The 18,339-nt window shown below is 43.6% G+C and overlaps 1 protein-coding gene across 1 annotated transcript in view; it reads right to left on the bottom strand.

The window, feature by feature from the left end:
• Positions 1 to 6,659: 6,659 nt before the first annotated feature.
• LOC126035325 (geranylgeranyl transferase type-1 subunit beta-like) overlaps positions 6,660 to 18,339 on the bottom strand; it is an 82,555-nt gene continuing 70,875 nt past the window's right edge. Inside the window, 2 exon segments of the mRNA XM_049793828.1 lie at positions 6,660 to 7,160; positions 7,163 to 7,294. Coding sequence (XP_049649785.1) covers positions 7,114 to 7,160; positions 7,163 to 7,294 — 179 coding nt within the window. The 3' untranslated portion in view covers positions 6,660 to 7,113.

Genomic DNA, 18,339 nt, shown 5'->3' with positions numbered 1-18,339 from the left:
AATTGTTCTTCTTCCTGGTCACTTGATAGAGAGGGCTTACAATTAGACTGTAATTTGGAATATGCACTCTCCAAAAACCCACAACACCTAAGAAAGCCTGTGTTTCCTTTTTATTAGTCGGTGAGGACATAGCTGCTATTTTGTTGATGACGTCCACAGGGATCTGATGACATCCATCTTGCCATTTTTTTCCTAAAAACTGGATCTCCTGTGCAGGTCCCTTGACCTTACTTTTTTTTATGGCAAAACCAGTCTTCAGAAGGATTTGGATTATTTTCTTCCCTTTCTCAAAGACTTCTTCTGCTGTGTTGCCCCATACGATGATGTCATCAATGTATTGCAGGTGTTCTGGAGCTTCTCCTTTTTCCAGTGCAGCCTGGATCAGTCCATGGCAAATGGTGGGGCTGTGTTTCCACCCCTGGGGCAGTAGATTCCAGGTGTACTGGATGCCCCTCTGTCATGTCCCAAAGTTGGAGCGACTCAGGTTTGTGGATTTCCTTTGTCAGAATTAAGGTGAAACGACACCAGGGGAGTTCAAACAAAAATCAACATATATTTAACCTAGCTAACCTTGCCCAAGTACAAGTGAACTTATCAATATGAACCTTGCATCACGTCATTAAGCCACTGTTTGAAAAGAGAAGGGAGGTGTAGAAAAAGAAATGGAAAAAGGAACATGAAACTGTATCAGAAGGAGAGCCCTCCCGTTGAGTCATGAGGTTCAGAGCAGACCCCCTTGCTTTCTGGACTCCTTCTCAAAGAGGAGCCCAGGGGCAGCTAGATCCACTCCTAGCCTCAGACTTGGTCAATGGTTTATGTTTAAAGGGTGAGGTGTAGGGACTGTGGAAAAGAGAGAAGGAAAAGAGGGAGAGAGAGAAAAAGAGAAAGAAAAAAGAAAGAGAAAGAAAGGAAGGAAGAAAGAAGAAAAGGGTTTCACCAGTCCTGGGTCCAGCCAGCGTAGAGATCCAGTTCCAGAGGGCGTGTGCTGAGAACTCATTCTCCCTTCTTTTATAGTGTGTTAGTTGATGGTCTTGACATGAGCAGTTCATGTTCCCGGGGTTCTCTGGAATCGGTCGGTGAGGTTGGGGGAGGGGTTCATTGGGGAGTTGCCTCTCTTTCCCTGCTGGCATGACCGCTTAAGATAGAAGCACAGTTCCATCCTCTGTGGGGCTCTGTGAGTGACTGAAAGAGTTAATGTCTCAAACATTGTGGTGGGGCAAGTTCTGCTTAAAGACAAACACTGCACAGCAAGGAACCAAGGTGAAAAGCCCATCAGCTCAGACATCAGCAACAGGAGGGGGAGGGCATGCTGGAGGGTGGGCAGCTCCCTGTTCTGATAAGCTGTTCTGGTACAAAGATCAAACAATGGCAGTGTCTGCAGGGAAGGAGAAGTTACTCCACAAATGACCCCCAAGCCCAAAGGCTCACAAACTGCTCATTAACCTGAGGAGTTCGGGTGCCTGCCCGAAGGAGGGGCAAGGATGATAAAAGGACACAAACTGAAGCCCCAGGTGCGCAAGCCCACCGGGACTGGACCCCTCGGCTGACTGGACCCCTCGGCTGACTGGATCCCTTGGCTGACTGAACCAATGCTGGACCCAGGACCGGCGAAATCTTTCTCTCTTCCTTTTTCTCTCTCTGTCTTCTTCTCTTTCCTTTTCCTTTTCCACAATCCCTACACCTCATCCGTTTTAAGATATAAACCGTTGACCAAGTCTGAGACTAAGAGTAGATCCAGCCACCACTGGGCCCTTCTCTGAGGAGAAGTCTGGAAAGCAAGGGGGTCTGCTCTGAACCTCATGACTCAACGGGTGGGATCTCCTTATTCCCTGAATCGATGTATATGGTTACACAATTTACAGAAGTAGTCTTATGGCAATTCCTGTTGTGAGAAACCCTGCCACCTACTACCACACCTCCCCAGTTCAGTTTGCTTCTGTCATGAATAAAATCTTTAACTGATCGTTTGGTGTCATTTCACCTTAATTTAGCCCGAGGGAATTTTGAATTAAACAGGACTCCCTGGTCTGTCCAGTCTGGGTTGTGACAGACCCCCTCCTCCAGGCACATAGGCTGTGCTCCTTCTCCTGGTCACTTAAGATAAGGAATTACGGCTTTGGAGAAATGCGGTCCCACCCTGCGTGGAGCCCTCTCCTCTGGCTACATTGTCCTGTTCAGAAAACTCCAGCGTTTTTACAGAGGCTGTTCTTTAATGAATGCTTGAGACATTGACTATAATTTGTCAGACCATCACACAGCCTGCCTCACCATGGTCTTCACCACAGGCTGCAGCTCCTGGAGCACCTTCTCCCCCTCCTTCTTCACTGACCTTGGTGTCTGCAGGGTTGTTTCTCTCACATATTCTCACTCCTCTCCTCCAGCTGGCATTGGCAGCAGATTTTTTTTCCCCTTCTTAAATATGTTATCACAGAGGTGCTACCACTGTTGCTGATTGGCTTGGCCTTGGCCAGTGGTGGGTCCATCTTGGAGGCGGCTGGCATGGGCTCCATCAGACATAGGGGAAGCTTCTGGCATCTTCTCACAGAAGCCACCCCTGTAGCCCCCTCCCCCCCCCCCCCCCCCCCCCCTTCCCAAACCTTTCCACACAAATGCAATACAGCATCTTTCACTTGAACATATTACAAAGCCATGACTCTCAATTTGGGCAGCCAGTTAGTCTAATACCAATTGGTTTACAGAAAGTACATGTTTAGTCTTTAAAAAGGCTGCCAATTTTATGCATCCAAAACTAGACTAGGATCTACAGCATGTTCTCTTAAGGGAGTGCCTTTTTAAGCTCTACATGCTATATATTTACCATAGAAGTTTCTTAGGTATATGAAGACAAACAGCTTGTTCCTGTGTAAACCCTCAGACTAGTTAAAGTAACCGGCCCCAGGTTTAGCCAGTCTACTTCCCCACCTTGTGCAGGGATGGTGAGACATTCTGAACAGAAAATAAACTCTTTTTAGAAATGTCTGGCAATGCAGGGCCTGCTTTGAAGAAAGGGTAGCATTGTTGACAGTGTCGTTGCAAGAAACAAAACCGCAGGAAGCAGATGATAGAATTAGAACAGTTAAATGACATGGAATTAAGTTTTAGAGTAGTTTGTAATATCCTCTGGATTTGAACGTTACAGCACGTAGGAAAATAAATGAAGGTTAGCAAGGAAGATTGTAAACACGCTCAAGTGACTTGCAACTGGGGTGTAGAAAAAGACATATATCATTCTAACTGTTTTTTATCCTTGAGCATTTGACAAGTAGAACATCTGTGTTTAGATAATATAGGCCTGTGATAGACTTAGAGGCACCCTATTGTACATGCTTGAGATTCCTGCCCTGCTGTGGGAAAGGCCAAAGCACAGTGGAAAACTACACCTATGCAAATCCCTAAGAAACAGGCAAAACCAGCAGATTTGGTGATTCTCTAGCATGGATTGAGCTCTGCGGTGCCTGCATCCCCGCTTGTGTGCCTCTACCTGAGTGCTGCTTCAGGGATCCCCCAGTTGGCAAGGTAACAAGAATAAATTTACTCTTTGTGTTACTGATTTGTTATTGATTTGTTATTAGTTAGAATTAATCATATTCAATTTTAATAGGAATATAGAATTATAAGAAATATTTTAGCAAAACCTATATATATATCTATTGCATTTTACACATTTAACCAACAACCAACAGCTGCTGTGAAATCCTCTGTATAACCCTGTACCAAGGCCGGAGGAATTGGCCAAAATCATCTAGTAGGAACATTTAGAACTTAGATAACAAGCTTAAGATTTAAGATAATTTGGATATAGTGATTATTTGTAGGAGTATATTATAACCTAGAAGAATGTATAAGATGTCAGAATTTCAAATTAATGGAAACTGATAAGTTCTTTATGAAGCAACTTGTAGTTATCTGCCAAGAAACAGTTACCTGCCAAGGGTCAAACTGCGCAGAATCACCTAAAGAAGGTCAAGAAGCGAACAAGTGAGAAAGACTATGAAAGACCACCAGAGGACTCTAGAAGACCACCAGAGACCTTCAATGCGCTTGCGTAAAGGACATTAACATATGCTAATAACTTCCCAGAAATCTAATGAATATGCATAACATTTCTCGGAAATCTAATGAATATGAATGAATAAGTTCAATATAAGGTGTATGATTTTGGTGTTCAGGTGTGCGTGGTTTTTGAGGACTCACCCGCACACCTGGCCGTCAATAAAGAAGTGTCTGCTTATCTACACTAAATTGGTGTTGATAAGTTCTTTATTCCGAGTTTTTCGGCAACATTTGCATTTCATCCGTGGTTTTGTGGTTGTTCCTGCATCCTGCCTGTGCTGACCCACACACCCGCACTCCCCTTCTTCACTGGCTCAACTTTGCTCCTTAATTCCCAACTCGTCTACCTCCTCCCCCTGCCCAACCCCAAGCAGCGCAGGGGGCATCATAGACTCAGAATGGTTTGAGTTGGAAGGGAGCTTTAAAGGTCATCTAGTCCAAACCCCTGACAATGAGTGGGGACATCTTCTACTAGATCAGGTTGCTCAGAGCCCCATCCAACCTGACCTTGAATGTTTCCAAGGATGGGGCATCCACAACCTCTCTGGGCAACCTGTTCCAGTGTCCCACCACCCTCATCATAAAAAAATTCTTCCTTATATCTAGTCTGAATCTACCCTCTTTTCATTTAAAACCATTACCTCTTGTCCTATTGCTACAGTCCCTGGTAAAAAGTCTTTTTCCATCTTTCTTATAAGCCCCCTTTATATATTGAAAGGCTGCAATAAGGTCTCCCCAGAACCTTTTCTTCTCCAAGATGAACAATCCCAACTCTCTCAGGCTTTCTTCATAGAAGTGTTCCAGACCTCTGATTGTTTTTGTGGCCCTCCTCTGGACCCACTCCAACAGGTCCATGTCTTTCTTGTATTGAGGACTCCAGAGCTGGATGCAGCACTACAGGTGGGGTCTCACCAGAGTGGAGGGGGAGAATTACCTCCCTTGACTTGCTGGCCACGCTTCTTTTGATGCAGCCCAGGATATGGTTGGCTTTCTGGGCTGCAAGCACACATTGCTGGCTCATGTCCAATTTTTCATCCACCAGTATCCCCAAGTCCTTCTCCGCAGGGCTGCTGTCAATCAGTTCACCAGCCATTCTGTATTGATACTGGGGATTGCCCTGACCCAGGTGCAGGACCTTGCACTTCGCCTTGTTGAACCTCATGAGGTTCTAATGCTTCTCTCACACACAGCTATTCTGTGCTGAATATCTCTAAATGCTATACATCAATACACTGTACTCTGATTAATATCCCATGAAGAGAATATTTCAGTCCAAAACACTGTGTCTGGCTAATGATTCATTGCATCTGTGTGATGGGTTAACCCTGGCTGAACACCAGGTGCCCACCAAAGCCGTTCTATCACTCCCCCATCCTCAGCTGGATAGGGGAGAGAAAATATAACAAAAGGCTCGCGGGTTGAGATAAGGACAGGAGAGATCATTCACTATTACCGTCACGGGCAAAACAGACTCAATTTGCAAAACATACTCAATTTATTACAAATCAACCAGAGCAAGGTAATGAGAAGTAAAATGAAATCTCAGAACACCTTCCCACCACCCCTCCGTTCTTCCCAGGCACAACTACCCTCCCGGATTTCACCACCAAGCCCCCCCAGCGGCACAGGGGGACAGGGATGGGGTTTATGGTCATCACACGTTATTTTCTGCCGCTTCACCTCCTCAGGACGAGGGCTGATCACACTCTTCCCCTGCTCCAGCGTGGGGTCCCACCCACGGGAGACAGTCCTCCACGAACTCCTCCAACGTGGGCCATTCCCACGGGCTGCAGTTCTTCACGAACTGCTCCAGCATGGGTCCATTCCACGGTGTGCAGTCCTTCAGGAGCACACTGCTCCAGCGCGGGTCCCCCACGGGGTCACAAGTCCTGCCAGAAAACCTGCTCCATGGGCTCCTCTCTCCACAGATCCGCAGGTCCTGCCAGGAGCCTGCTCCAGCGCGGGGTTCCCACGGGGTCACAGCCTCCTTCGGGAACCCACCTGCTCCGGCGTGGGGTCCTCCACGGGCTACAGGTGGATATCTGCTCCACCGTGGACCTCCCTGGACTGCAGGGGGACAGCCTGCCTCACCAGGGTCTTCACCACGGGCTGCAGGGGAATCTTCGCTCCGGCGCCTGGAGCATCTCCTCCCCCTCCTTCTTCACTGACCTTGGTGTCCGCAGGCTTGTTTCTCTTACATGTTCTCACTCCTCACTCCGGCGGCAGTTTCTCTCCGTCCCAACTTTTTTTCCTTCTTAAAAATGTTATCACAGAGGCGTTACCACTATCACTGATTGGCTCGGCCTTGGCCGGCGGCGGGTCCGTCTCAGAGCCGGCTAATATGGGCTCGCTCTCTCTCGAACACAGGGGAAGCTTCCAGCAGTTTCTTACAGAAGCCACCCCTGTAACCCCCCCCCCCCCCGCTACCAAAACCTTGCCAAACAAAACCAATACAATCTGTATAGAAGCTACTCAGTAGAATTATGAAGTACATTTAGTAAGGCCACACAACTTTAAAAGTCCAGTATATTGAATAAAATAATTTTATTTGTATCTACTTAAAAAAACCAAACAAAGTTTATGGAATCTGAAAATAGATGATAAAAGGTAACTTCTAACTGAGACTTAATATGGGAGATTCTTTCCCCCAAAATATGTCAGTCATTAATGTAATAAAGAACTTCAAGGTTCTGTGCTATATACTGTATAATATGTAAACAGATTTTGAAAATACTTTCCCATTATATATTTTGACACAGTATGCACGGATTTTAAAAATAAAAAATAAAAATTAAATTCAATTGCCTCAAGGTATTTCTTAGAAGTAAAGCCATTTGAAGATCTCTTTACCATCTGTGGTGACAAACTTCTATATATCCAAAATATTTCCTTTTCCCCCAGTGCAGAATAACTGTCTGGAGGCAATTACCTATCAAAATGATGCCAGCAACACAGATCTGATTGTATGACTTCAGCACTTAAAAGAGCACACTGGTTATACATGGCTTTTAACCTTGGGATACAATTATGCTATCAGAACTAAAATCAAGTCTAAATCATTCATGTAGAGATGTGCGTGTTGTCTGAACACTGTTTAGAGTCCTTGTTTTCCAGATCTGATGGAGATGGTGAAGGTGCTCTGAGGTTCTTGTGCTTATATTCAGGGCAGGATGAACTTTGCAAATACCAGTTTCTCCAATTAACGACAAGCCACAAATCCCAAAGTAGGCATGTAAAGCATCTGAAAGCAGGATGGAAAATGAAAAAGAATATTATGTTTCTGTCAGGCTGTAACAGCCAACTGTTCCTGGATTCCAATACCCCTGAATAATTACAACCAAGGAAAACAAACAGATGCTACATTTTAAACTTAGGATTTGAAACAAGAGAAGAATTTCTGCCCAAACCGTCCAGCATGAAATGATGGTGTGCAATCTCCAAGACTAGAGTCTGTTATATTTTATAACAGTTCTTGCCCACTACTTAATCTTTTCTGAATTCTCAGGCCAAACAGCAAAATCATTTGAGGAACTGTAAATACATTTCCTTCAACAGAGTAAATCTTCCCCCACACAAAATGTGAAGGAATTTTTTTTGCAAATGAAAGGTCAGGTGGATAGCTGGCTACTTAGTGGACAGCTGACTATTGAAACACCAAAATTAGCACCAGTAGCCAAACAGCAAGATTTAGAAGTATGAAAAAAGCCCATTACTTTCCTTAATCTCCCCCCTTCCAGAAAAAATACCATAAGGATATGAATTCATGAAGTAGCTTGATCAGCAGAGATGAGATGCTCTTATTTCCCCATCCCACAGCTCTCCTGCTGCCTATCTTATACCAGCACTAGAGCTTGCTCAACACCCTCCATGACTTAAAGTAATTCAGAAAACACGGAAGAAAACTAACCCAAGCAGGAAAAATTGGACAGCTTTCTGACATTTTAGTGAATTAAACTGGTTTGCAGAAGTGTTCAATATACACCAAATCTAGTGCAAAAAGGGGAAAGGACATGCAGCTATACTTAAGGAAGCTGGGAGGAAGAGGAGTCAGCCTGCCCTCTCTGGGCAACAATAACCCATTAGGTTGGATTATCCACCCAAGAAATCACAGCCTAAAGATGGAAAGAGGATGTGACCTTAATGTGTCCCTTCCAAATTCTCAACACTTGGTAATCTTTTGGAGGTATCACTAATTTCATATCTGACTAAAATGATATTACAAGAAGTTATATGGCTAGAGTCTTGCTAGCCAGATGCCTTCTCTGAAAGATGGCTTCTGCTTATCAGCATTAACATGCAGACAAAAGCACATTTGGTAGATATAGTCCCTATTAGACCTTGCAGAAAGTATGTCAGGCAAGGAAAGCTCAACTTCAGGAAATATAGTATATTAACTCCTGTGGAAAGCTGTATTGATACTCACTAAACTCCATATACAAACCTAATTACCTATATAGGGATATTTGGTGAGTTGAACCACAAAGTTCTACACTTGTGCAAATCCATAACAAGTTAATACACAACTCCATTGTAGCCATAACACACCTATGCAGCCTGTGCACTTCTCTCTAAAGCTGTAAAAAGTGCAAGGCTTTTCAAGGCGGAAAAACATAGGTCCAAATGTTTTGTTTCATGAGCAACTCACAAATACATGGCAGTACACAATCTCACAACTATGGAGCAGCTGTCTTAAAAACCAAAAATATAAGGTGTATTTATACTTCTACTAGTGCAAATCTCACTTCAGTGTTTTACATTTAGTAAATGTGCACACTCATTTTCATCCTCTCCTCTTTTTATCATGTTAGATATTTTAATCTTTCTTTTGCATCACCTGTAATTCACACGTTTCCAATTCTTTTGTATTGTATATCATTTAAAGATATCAAGTGAGATGCATCAGCAGTGCATCTAGTAGTTTAAGAGAAATCTATTTAAATTTATTTAAATCTTATAATGATTTATGCTAAAATCTAGAAAAAATTAATTAATTACTTAGGTATGTGTTCTAACAAAATCCCCAGCTCTGTAGAACCCTAATGTTTGGGGGTTTAATATTTGTAATAGTATCATTAACATAAGATAGCAGATCTAACTGCTTTTTCTCAGGAAACTTCTGATAGCCTTTTCTGCATTTGACAACCCTATATGGATGCTTATCTGTAGAGACTACGAAAAACTAAACGATAGTCTTTTTGCAATTCACTTTGGTATGCTCATGGTTTCAGAGGTTTACTAGCATTTAAAAGACTTTTGACTTTTCAGATTGATTTTCAAAGGCAAGAAACAGTTTTCTAAGATCACTGTTCAACAAGCACACTGGTCCAAACACTATTTTAAATCAAGAAACACTGCTACCTCTAAAACCAAAAACGTATTAACATCTGTTAGCATGGGAACATCAGGACTACAAAATAATATTTTCCTGAATCATCAGTTGTGAAAAGTTACTTGCAATTTTGGTAGTCCATGTAATATTTAAACAGAGCTTTTTGCATAAAGTAGGAGCTACAGAAGTTCAAATACTGAATCTATTTTAGAAAGCACCTATGAAAAAATTGCATATGCTTATTTTGCAACCTTTCCCTGGCATATTCTGTCACATATGTTTTGCAACAAAACCAAACTGAGGCCACTAGTCTCAGCTTTACAAAAGCCAAATGCTTCAAGGAGAATGAATCATTTCTGTCTTTATTCAACCTCAACAGAACTATTAACTCATTTATGACATGACCCATACGAGTCTGTAGGGTTCAGTTATATGGAAGTTAGTTATTGGACCTGAAAATAGCTCATGGTCACAAGATTGTTCCAGGCGCTTTTAGAAGGCCTTGAACAGAATAAATAAGAGGATAGAAGAAGAAAGATCCCAATTAGGAAAACACAGGTGCACATTCCACGATAAAGGGAACTTGGCACAAACAACCTCAATTCAGGGGCTTATCTTGACCAATTGGACTAAGACAAGTCTTGTATGCTCTAATTAACACAACCAATTATGTCTTATGTTTGTGCGCGTGGACAGTACCGATGTAACCAATCACCGCTTATGCTTGCGCGCGTGGACAGTACCGATGTAACCAATCACCGCTTATGCTTGTGCGTGTGGACACCAAGTGCTTGCATGTAGTAGCCAATCAAAGTCTCTCAACAACTTAGAGAATTGTATAAAAATGATTAGCTAAGCTCAATAAACTGGCGACTTTAATCATCACATTGGTGTTCCGTCGTCCGGGCCCCGCACGGATTAATCCCTAAACCCTACATTTGGCGACCTCCGACGTGATCCGAAGAGGAACAAGAGGCAACGCTACTGAAAAGGCGGGGGAATTGCTGCGGACCACGGTGGCTTGAAAGACAGCACCGGCACTGCTCGAGAGAGGCAGGACACTGCTTGGGAAAAAGCAGGTAAAATCGTAAGCTTACGTTGATAAAAAGGGCGGCATGGGTAACGCAGTATCTGCGAAAGAAAAAGCAGCCATAAAGACATTTATGAGGCTGACTGAAGAAACAAAAATAGATATTAAAAAGGATCAGTTAGAGGACTTGTTACAGTGGGGCCAAAGAAGAGGATTTTTTAAAGACTCTGAGGCCCTCTTTTCATTGTCTATTTGGGAGAATTTAGGAAAGGAAATATGGGACTATGTACAAGAAGGAAATAAAATAGCTGCACGTCTGGCAGCACATTGGAAAAAGTGTCTCCAAATGATGCAGCAAATAACATCAGAAACTGCTGCTCAGGATGCACTAAAACATGCTATAGCGACAGAAATTCGAAACATTAATGCTCCTGCTCCGCTAGCATGCTGTCCGGCAGCGGAGACAGTATACGGAACATCGGAGCCCCCCCTGCTGCCAACGGCACCGCCGTTAGAGGAACAGAAAACACCGGTTGCAGCTTTTCCCGTAGAAGAGCTGAATTTTTGGGGGAAGGGAAATAACGCCGATGTTCCTATGGCTCCGTTAACACCCGAGGAACAGGCGGTGATAAATCCTTTGCCAGAAAAGTTGAGTCATCCGCCGTTACAAGCGGAGGATGTTCCTCTGCCCATGGACACTGATGATTGGGGGGCCCCAGAGGACTTAGAGAATGCTGGGGAAGCTCAAAACCAGCTATGTACCGATTCTGATGATACAGACAAGGACTTGACTACTCTAATATTAGAACAAAAAAAGACAATGCTAGAACTGTTAAAGGAAATGCAGAAAAGAGACGGGGGTAAAAATGGGCAGCCGTTGACGAGAAAGTCATATGAGAAAGCAGCAACTGCGATCATCGAGAGTATGGATTCTTTTGCTAAAGTGGTGGGCAATGGGGAAGAAAAATCCCCCAGGGACAAAACGCAAGATCTGATTGATCTGTGTGTACCAAAGGGGAAATTAGTGCCCGATGAGGGGAAAGGGTCTGAAGGGAGATACGAGGATAGATACAAAGGAATGCGACGGCTAACAGACCCGCCCTCACGAAACACGGAACCAGCCCGGGCAGGACCCCCACCACCACCACCCAGCGATCCGTCTTTTTCGCCGGGACAACGCTGGCGCGGGATTATCGAACAAGCCACTATAGAAGGAGTCATACTGCCACCCACTATCAGCTCCTTTCCCGTGTTCACTGAACCAGGAGGGAAACGACAATGGGCGCCTCTGGACTGGAAAACAGTTCGAGAACTGCAAAAGGCCATCATGCAATATGGAATAGACAATAAGTACGTACAACAAATGATACAACAATTTTTCAAGGCACAAACCTTAGTGCCCGCGGATATAAAGGTTTTGGTGGAGATGTTCTTCGAACCAACTCAGAGGTTGCTGTTTCACGATCGGTGGAGGCAGAAAGCAGAGGAAGCCCAGGTGAGAAATTTAGATGCTGGGGCACAAAATCCACTTGCGTTTGTCAGTATTGATATGTTACTCGGCACGGGACAGTTTGCTACTGGTCCTGTTCAGGCTGCATTAAGACCAGAGGTTTTACAATTGGCACAACAACTAGCTCTGGAAGCTATTTCAGAGGTGCCGCAAGTGGGTAAGCCGGTTCCACCCTATTCTCAAATCATGCAAGGGGAAGAGGAACCGTATATGAAATTTCTTGACCGTTTTGAAAGCTGCTGTTGATGCATCGCCCACTTTAACCCCCGAAGCGAAAGCTGCGGTCGGAAAGGATTTAGCTATTCAAAACACGAATATGAAATGCAGGCAAATCATTGCGTCGCTTCCACGTACAGCTACATTAGTAGATATTATAGAGGCTTGTAATCGCTTGCCTCTGATACAGGAACAAGAAAAGGCTAAAATACATGCTGAAGCTCACGCTGCTGCACTCGCGGTAGCATTGCGACCGATGGTGCGACAGGGGAAGGGAGACTACGGTCCACACAAAGACCCCCCCGTGTGTCATCGGTGTGGTCAGCTGGGGCATTTGAGACGCGCGTGCCCCCAATGTATTACAACGCAGCCTCGATCTGTGCCGACACAGACTAACAGCAGCCGATCCAACTTTCCTGGAGTCTGTGAGAGGTGTGACAAGTTCGGACACAAGGCCAGCGACTGTCGGTCAAAGTTTAAGAAAGACGGAACACCATTAACATTCAGCAATCAGGGAAACGGGGTAACGAGCGCCAAGATGAGGGGCGCCAAGACATCAAGTGCCTCTCAGACGGGGGAGATGGAGTACCCGGTTGTCTCTTAGAACTTAAGGCAGCCACCAAAGGAAGCGCAGGAGTCGACCTGGCCGTTGCCGCTGACACGACAATAACTGATGACAAAGTTCATGTTGTTCCATCGAATGCTACTGGGCCTTTGGGTCTTGGACTAAGTGCATTGCTTTTGGGACACTCTTCTGTTTCTAAACAAGGAATATTCGTCTTGCCTGGAGTTATTGATGCTGACTTCACAGGAACTATTTCGATTATGGTGAAAGTGTTTGTTCCTCCTGTAACCATTATGGCTGGGACCCGAATTGCTCAATTAGTGCCCTTCAGGGCTAGAGTCCCCTGTGTCAGAGACTCCGAACGAGGGGGTGGGGGATTCGGATCTACTGACACCCCATTCGTGGCCTTCACAGAAATAATTGGATCTGCCAAACCCGTTCGTCAATTCAATCTATATGGACCTTTGGGAAAATCTCTGCTCGGTAAAAGTATGCTCCTCGACACAGGGTCTGATGTGACCATAGTTCCAAAGGAAGAGTGGTTCGAGGGCTGGGAATTACAAAATGTCAACACCGTGGTAACAGGTATTGGAGGCCAGAGTTCCACACAAATTAGCGTAAATTTCATAACGATTGAGGACTGTGAAGACAAGAGGACGGCACATGTAAGGCCTTATGTTTTGAATACTACCGTGTGGCTTTTGGGTCGGGACACTTTGGCGCAATGGGGGGTTAGATTGACCACGCATTTTTAGAAGCGGCCATTGACAAGCGACCAACCCTAAAATTGAAATGGCTAACGGACAGACCCATTTGGGTTGATCAATGGCCGCTGGTAACAGAAAAGGTCGCTGTTTTAGAGCAACTCGTGGCTGAACAGATGGAAGCAGGACATTTGGTTCCTTCCACAAGCCCGTGGAACACTCCCATATTTACCATCTTGAAAAAGTCAGGTAAGTGGCGTTTGCTGCAGGACTTGCGTGCAGTGAACAAAGTAATACAAGATATGGGATCCCTACAACCTGGTATTCCAACCCCTACTATGCTCCCCAGAGACTGGCCTTTAATTGTTGTTGACCTTAAAGACTGTTTTTTACAATTCCGTTACACCCAGATGACTGTGAGAAATTTGCTTTTACCGTCCCGACCGTAAATCGGCATGCGCTGGCTAAGAGGTATCACTGGGTCGTTTTGCCACAAGGCATGAAAAATTCACCGACTATATGTCAATGGTTTGTTGACATCGCTCTCGAGCCATTTCGCAAGAAATGGAAGGAGGCTCTGATATATCATTACATGGATGACCTGCTAGTCTGTGCACAACAACTTTCACCTGAACAAGTGTTAGCTGACCTGACGTTATACCTTGGGGCATTTGGTTTAGTCATAGCCCCAGAAAAGGTTCAGCTGACAGCACCCTGGAAATATCTGGGTTTGCAGGTTGCGGAAGCCTCTGTACGCCCCCAAAAGCTATCGCTACACAAAAACATACGAAATGTACATGATGTACAAAAACTTGTCGGAGACCTACAGTGGATCCGGCCTTATTGTGGTATCACAAATACAGACTTAGAACCACTGCTGGACTTATTGCGGGGCAGCAATAGCCTAACTTCTGTACTACATCTAAGTGCGCCCGGGCAGCAAGCCTTGACAGCAATTGAGCAGAAAATCGCATCATCTATGTCTGGCAGATATACCCCTGATTTGCCCATAAATTTGTATGTATATAACTCAGACAAGGAAGTTGCGGGAATTCTGGGTCAGTGGGATGAGCAGCAAAAACAAAACCCATTGGTAATACTAGAATGGATATTCTTGCCTGCTAGCATGTCAAAAACGGTAGTCACTAGAATTGAAGCTCTGGGGATGTGCATTCAAAAAGCAGGGGTAAGGGCGATACAAATTTCAGGGAAGCAAATGGACAAAATCATTTTACCTGTATCACTTGATATTGTGAGTAATGCCATGACGACAAATGACTGCCTTGCAGTAGCTCTGCTGGACTTCAAGGGGGAAGTAGATAATCACTACCCCCCCCACCCATTATTTAAAACAATGTTAACAATGGAACCGCATTCTATCTGCAGCAATAAGCCGCTGGAAGCCATTACTGTTTTTACTGATGCTAGCAGCAAGACAGGTAAAGCAGGGTTTGTATATTTACAGGATGGATCCTGGAAATCCGAAGTCATTCTGTCAGAGGGGTCAGTACAAGTGCTCGAGCTATTAGCCGTATGCTCTGTTTTTAAAAAGTGGGATAAAACACCTGTCAACATTATTTCAGATTCTCAATATGTCGTGGGGATAGTCAAACGTATGCATAGGTCCCTACTAAAAACTGTAAACAATAAGCAGCTGTTTATGACACTTTTGAAATTATGGATGTTACTAGCAGAGCGGACAGACTTATTTTTTATCGATCATGTTCGTAGCCATACAACGCTGCCGGGATTCATTGTGGAAGGTAATGCGCGCGCGGATCAACTGGTAGTAGCCAATGCAAACATCTATTTTAATACACCCAAACCTGATTTGTTTGGACAAGCACTGCTATCCCATAAATTTTATCATCAGTCGGCAAAAGCGCTGAGTAAACAATTTAATCTTCCATTGCAGCAAACCAGAGCTATTCTTGCTGCTTGCCCAGACTGTGCGAATATTCCAAACTTACAACCACAGGGGGTGAACCCCCGGGGATTATCACCATTGCAAATTTGGCAAACAGATGTTACGGAATATCCCAGTTTTGGGAGATATAAATTTATTCATGTATCTATTGACACATATTCAAACCTTATGTGGGCTACTGTTCATATATCAACCAATGCTAAAGCCGTAATTAAGCACCTTTTGGCAGCATTTGCCGCCATGGGAGTGCCAACAGAAATTAAAACAGACAATGGCCCGGGATATCGCGCACAGTCATTAGAAACATTTTTACAGATGTGGGGGGTAGCTCATAATTTTGGCGTACCCCACAATTCCACTGGTCAAGCTATTGTTGAACGTGCACATCGGACCTTAAAGGATCGTTTAAACATTTTAAAAACGGGGGAAGATATGCGGCACTGCACTCCCCAAGAGTTAATAAGTAAAGCACTGTATGTTTTGAATTGGCTACAGCCACGTGGTACTGAGGATCAGATCCCAATTAATAGGCATATGTGTGGGAACAAAAATGTTGATAAAAATCAGCCGCAAGTTTCAGTATTCGATCCGGTTTTACAGCAGTGGCAAGGACCTTGCAAATTATTTACGTGGGGAAGAGGGTATGCTTGTGTTTCCACAGGTAACGAACAACCCCATTGGATACCGGCGAAATGGGTCAAGCCGTGGATTGAGCGACCAGATGCCACAGACAACTCAGAAGAGCAAGAGCAAGAGGCAGCGGAGACGTCAGCAGGTCCTGAAGCCCTAGATAGACCGACTAGACAAATCACGACGGAGACCGGCAGTCAATGTGGAGATTAAGAATGCATGTAAAAAACATGGAGTATGATATCGTTTTTGAATACGTATTTTAGTGCGAGTGGGTAGAAAAGAGAGTAAATTAAAAAAAAAAAATAAAATAACATTTTTTTTTAACTACTGTAACAGACATTCAACTAATCATAATCAACTAACCTACTAACCTATAACTAATTGTATAGAGGCTAAGCAGTTTAGAATAAGTGCTGTAGAGAATAAGTAAATATATATATAGTTTAATGTTAATCAGTCCTCGGCGAAACATTACTCACAGAAGCCGAGTGTGGAAGTAGTTTTAAGATACCTGATATGTAGTCATTCATTAACAAAAAAAAAAAAAAAAAAAAAAATATTTTTTTTTTTTTGCTAAACAGTTAGTTAAAACTGAAATTAGAAGTAAGGTCATGGACTTAGTTAAGAATCTAGGAATAGGGCGATGGGAAGGTCCATTTTTCATTAATAACCTCGGGGCGAGATTCTGCTTATGTTTTCACAGGTGCAAGCCCCTGATGGACTTCCGTTTGATTTATGTGACCATCATCACCTGAAGCATCATAGATGGTGCGGCAATACGAATTCCACCTCAGCCAAAAACTAATGCGTAGGTCATCTTAGCTAACATAACAGATTAAAATTCTCAGTGCATTACGGCCGCATCACAAAGCCCATGAACGAATTGATAAGATAACTATGACTTGTGCAGTGCGCCTGGCCAGCGAGTGCATGCGTCATAGGTTTTCAAATGAGGTGGCTTTTGGCACACGCTGGCCACATGTGCTAAAATCCATTCCTCTGAAAATGTATAAATACCGGGATTTTCCAAAGAGCATCAGGCTGGTGTGCAGCAAAACCATAGTTGCCTCTGTAGGGACACCCACATAAAACTGACACCTACTGATTGCTGGGCTAAGTTTGCGGAACAAGACAGCAATATGCTATCCAAAAAAAAAAAAAAAAAAAAAAGCGAGAGAGGGGGAGATGTAGGGTTCAGTTATATGGAAGTTAGTTATTGGACCTGAAAATAGCTCATGGTCACAAGATTGTTCCAGGCGCTTTTAGAAGGCCTTGAACAGAATAAATAAGGGGATAGAAGAAGAAAGATCCCAATTAGGAAAACACAGGTGCACATTCCACGATAAAGGGAACTTGGCACAAACAACCTCAATTCAGGGGCTTATCTTGACCAATTGGACTAAGACAAGTCTTGTATGCTCTAATTAACACAACCAATTATGTCTTATGTTTGTGCGCGTGGACAGTACCGATGTAACCAATCACCGCTTATGCTTGCGCGCGTGGACAGTACCGATGTAACCAATCACCGCTTATGCTTGTGCGTGTGGACACCAAGTGCTTGCATGTAGTAGCCAATCAAAGTCTCTCAACAACTTAGAGAATTGTATAAAAATGATTAGCTAAGCTCAATAAACTGGCGACTTTAATCATCACATTGGTGTTCCGTCATCCGGGCCCCGCACGGATTAATCCCTAAACCCTACACCAGTCTCATTATCTTCACATTTTGCATTTACATGGAAGTCAAGAGGACTGTGTACATTTAACCATCAGTAGGCTTCTGAAAACAATGGAGCTGCACAGACACTTCACATTAATAAAGTGGGAAATCTTTATTGCATTCAAAAAGACAGCTTGGCTTTCAGATAGTAGACTGATCTTGTAGGAAGCTCAGCTGTGTATATATGGCATTGAAACTACAGATCCATAAAAAAATAAAATGATGCTGCATTTACAGTCATTCTTCAGATTAAAACTGCATTAACTTTTTTACTACTTTTCTTCAAAACATGAACACAGAATTACGTCACCATCTGCCTGAGGAAAGAACACTGCAATAAACCCACCTATCACAAAAGTATAAACTGATTTGTTTTTTCTGTAAAAATCCTACACCATTAAAATTCAACAGTACCAAAGGAAACACCAAACAATTTTTTCCCAGAAGATATGTAATCTTATAAGACATATTCTATAAATTGTCAGAGCTAGAAAAACCTGGCATATCAGCAAAACTTCTGTACATTCATAAAGCAGCAATCTAGTTAATCCTTAGTACTCTAGTTCAATCTTCTTGTTCCATTTCTGTGGCCAGCCAGATCATTCAAGTTAAAAAGTAGCTTACTCCCAAAAGAAAGTTCAAGAGACAG

The sequence above is a fragment of the Accipiter gentilis genome, chromosome W (genome assembly GCF_929443795.1).
Source record: "Accipiter gentilis chromosome W, bAccGen1.1, whole genome shotgun sequence".
NCBI classification, from domain to species: Eukaryota; Metazoa; Chordata; class Aves; order Accipitriformes; family Accipitridae; genus Astur; species Astur gentilis.
The sequence above is the reverse complement of the archived record's forward strand: the minus strand, read 5'-3'. Positions and strand labels throughout refer to the sequence as shown.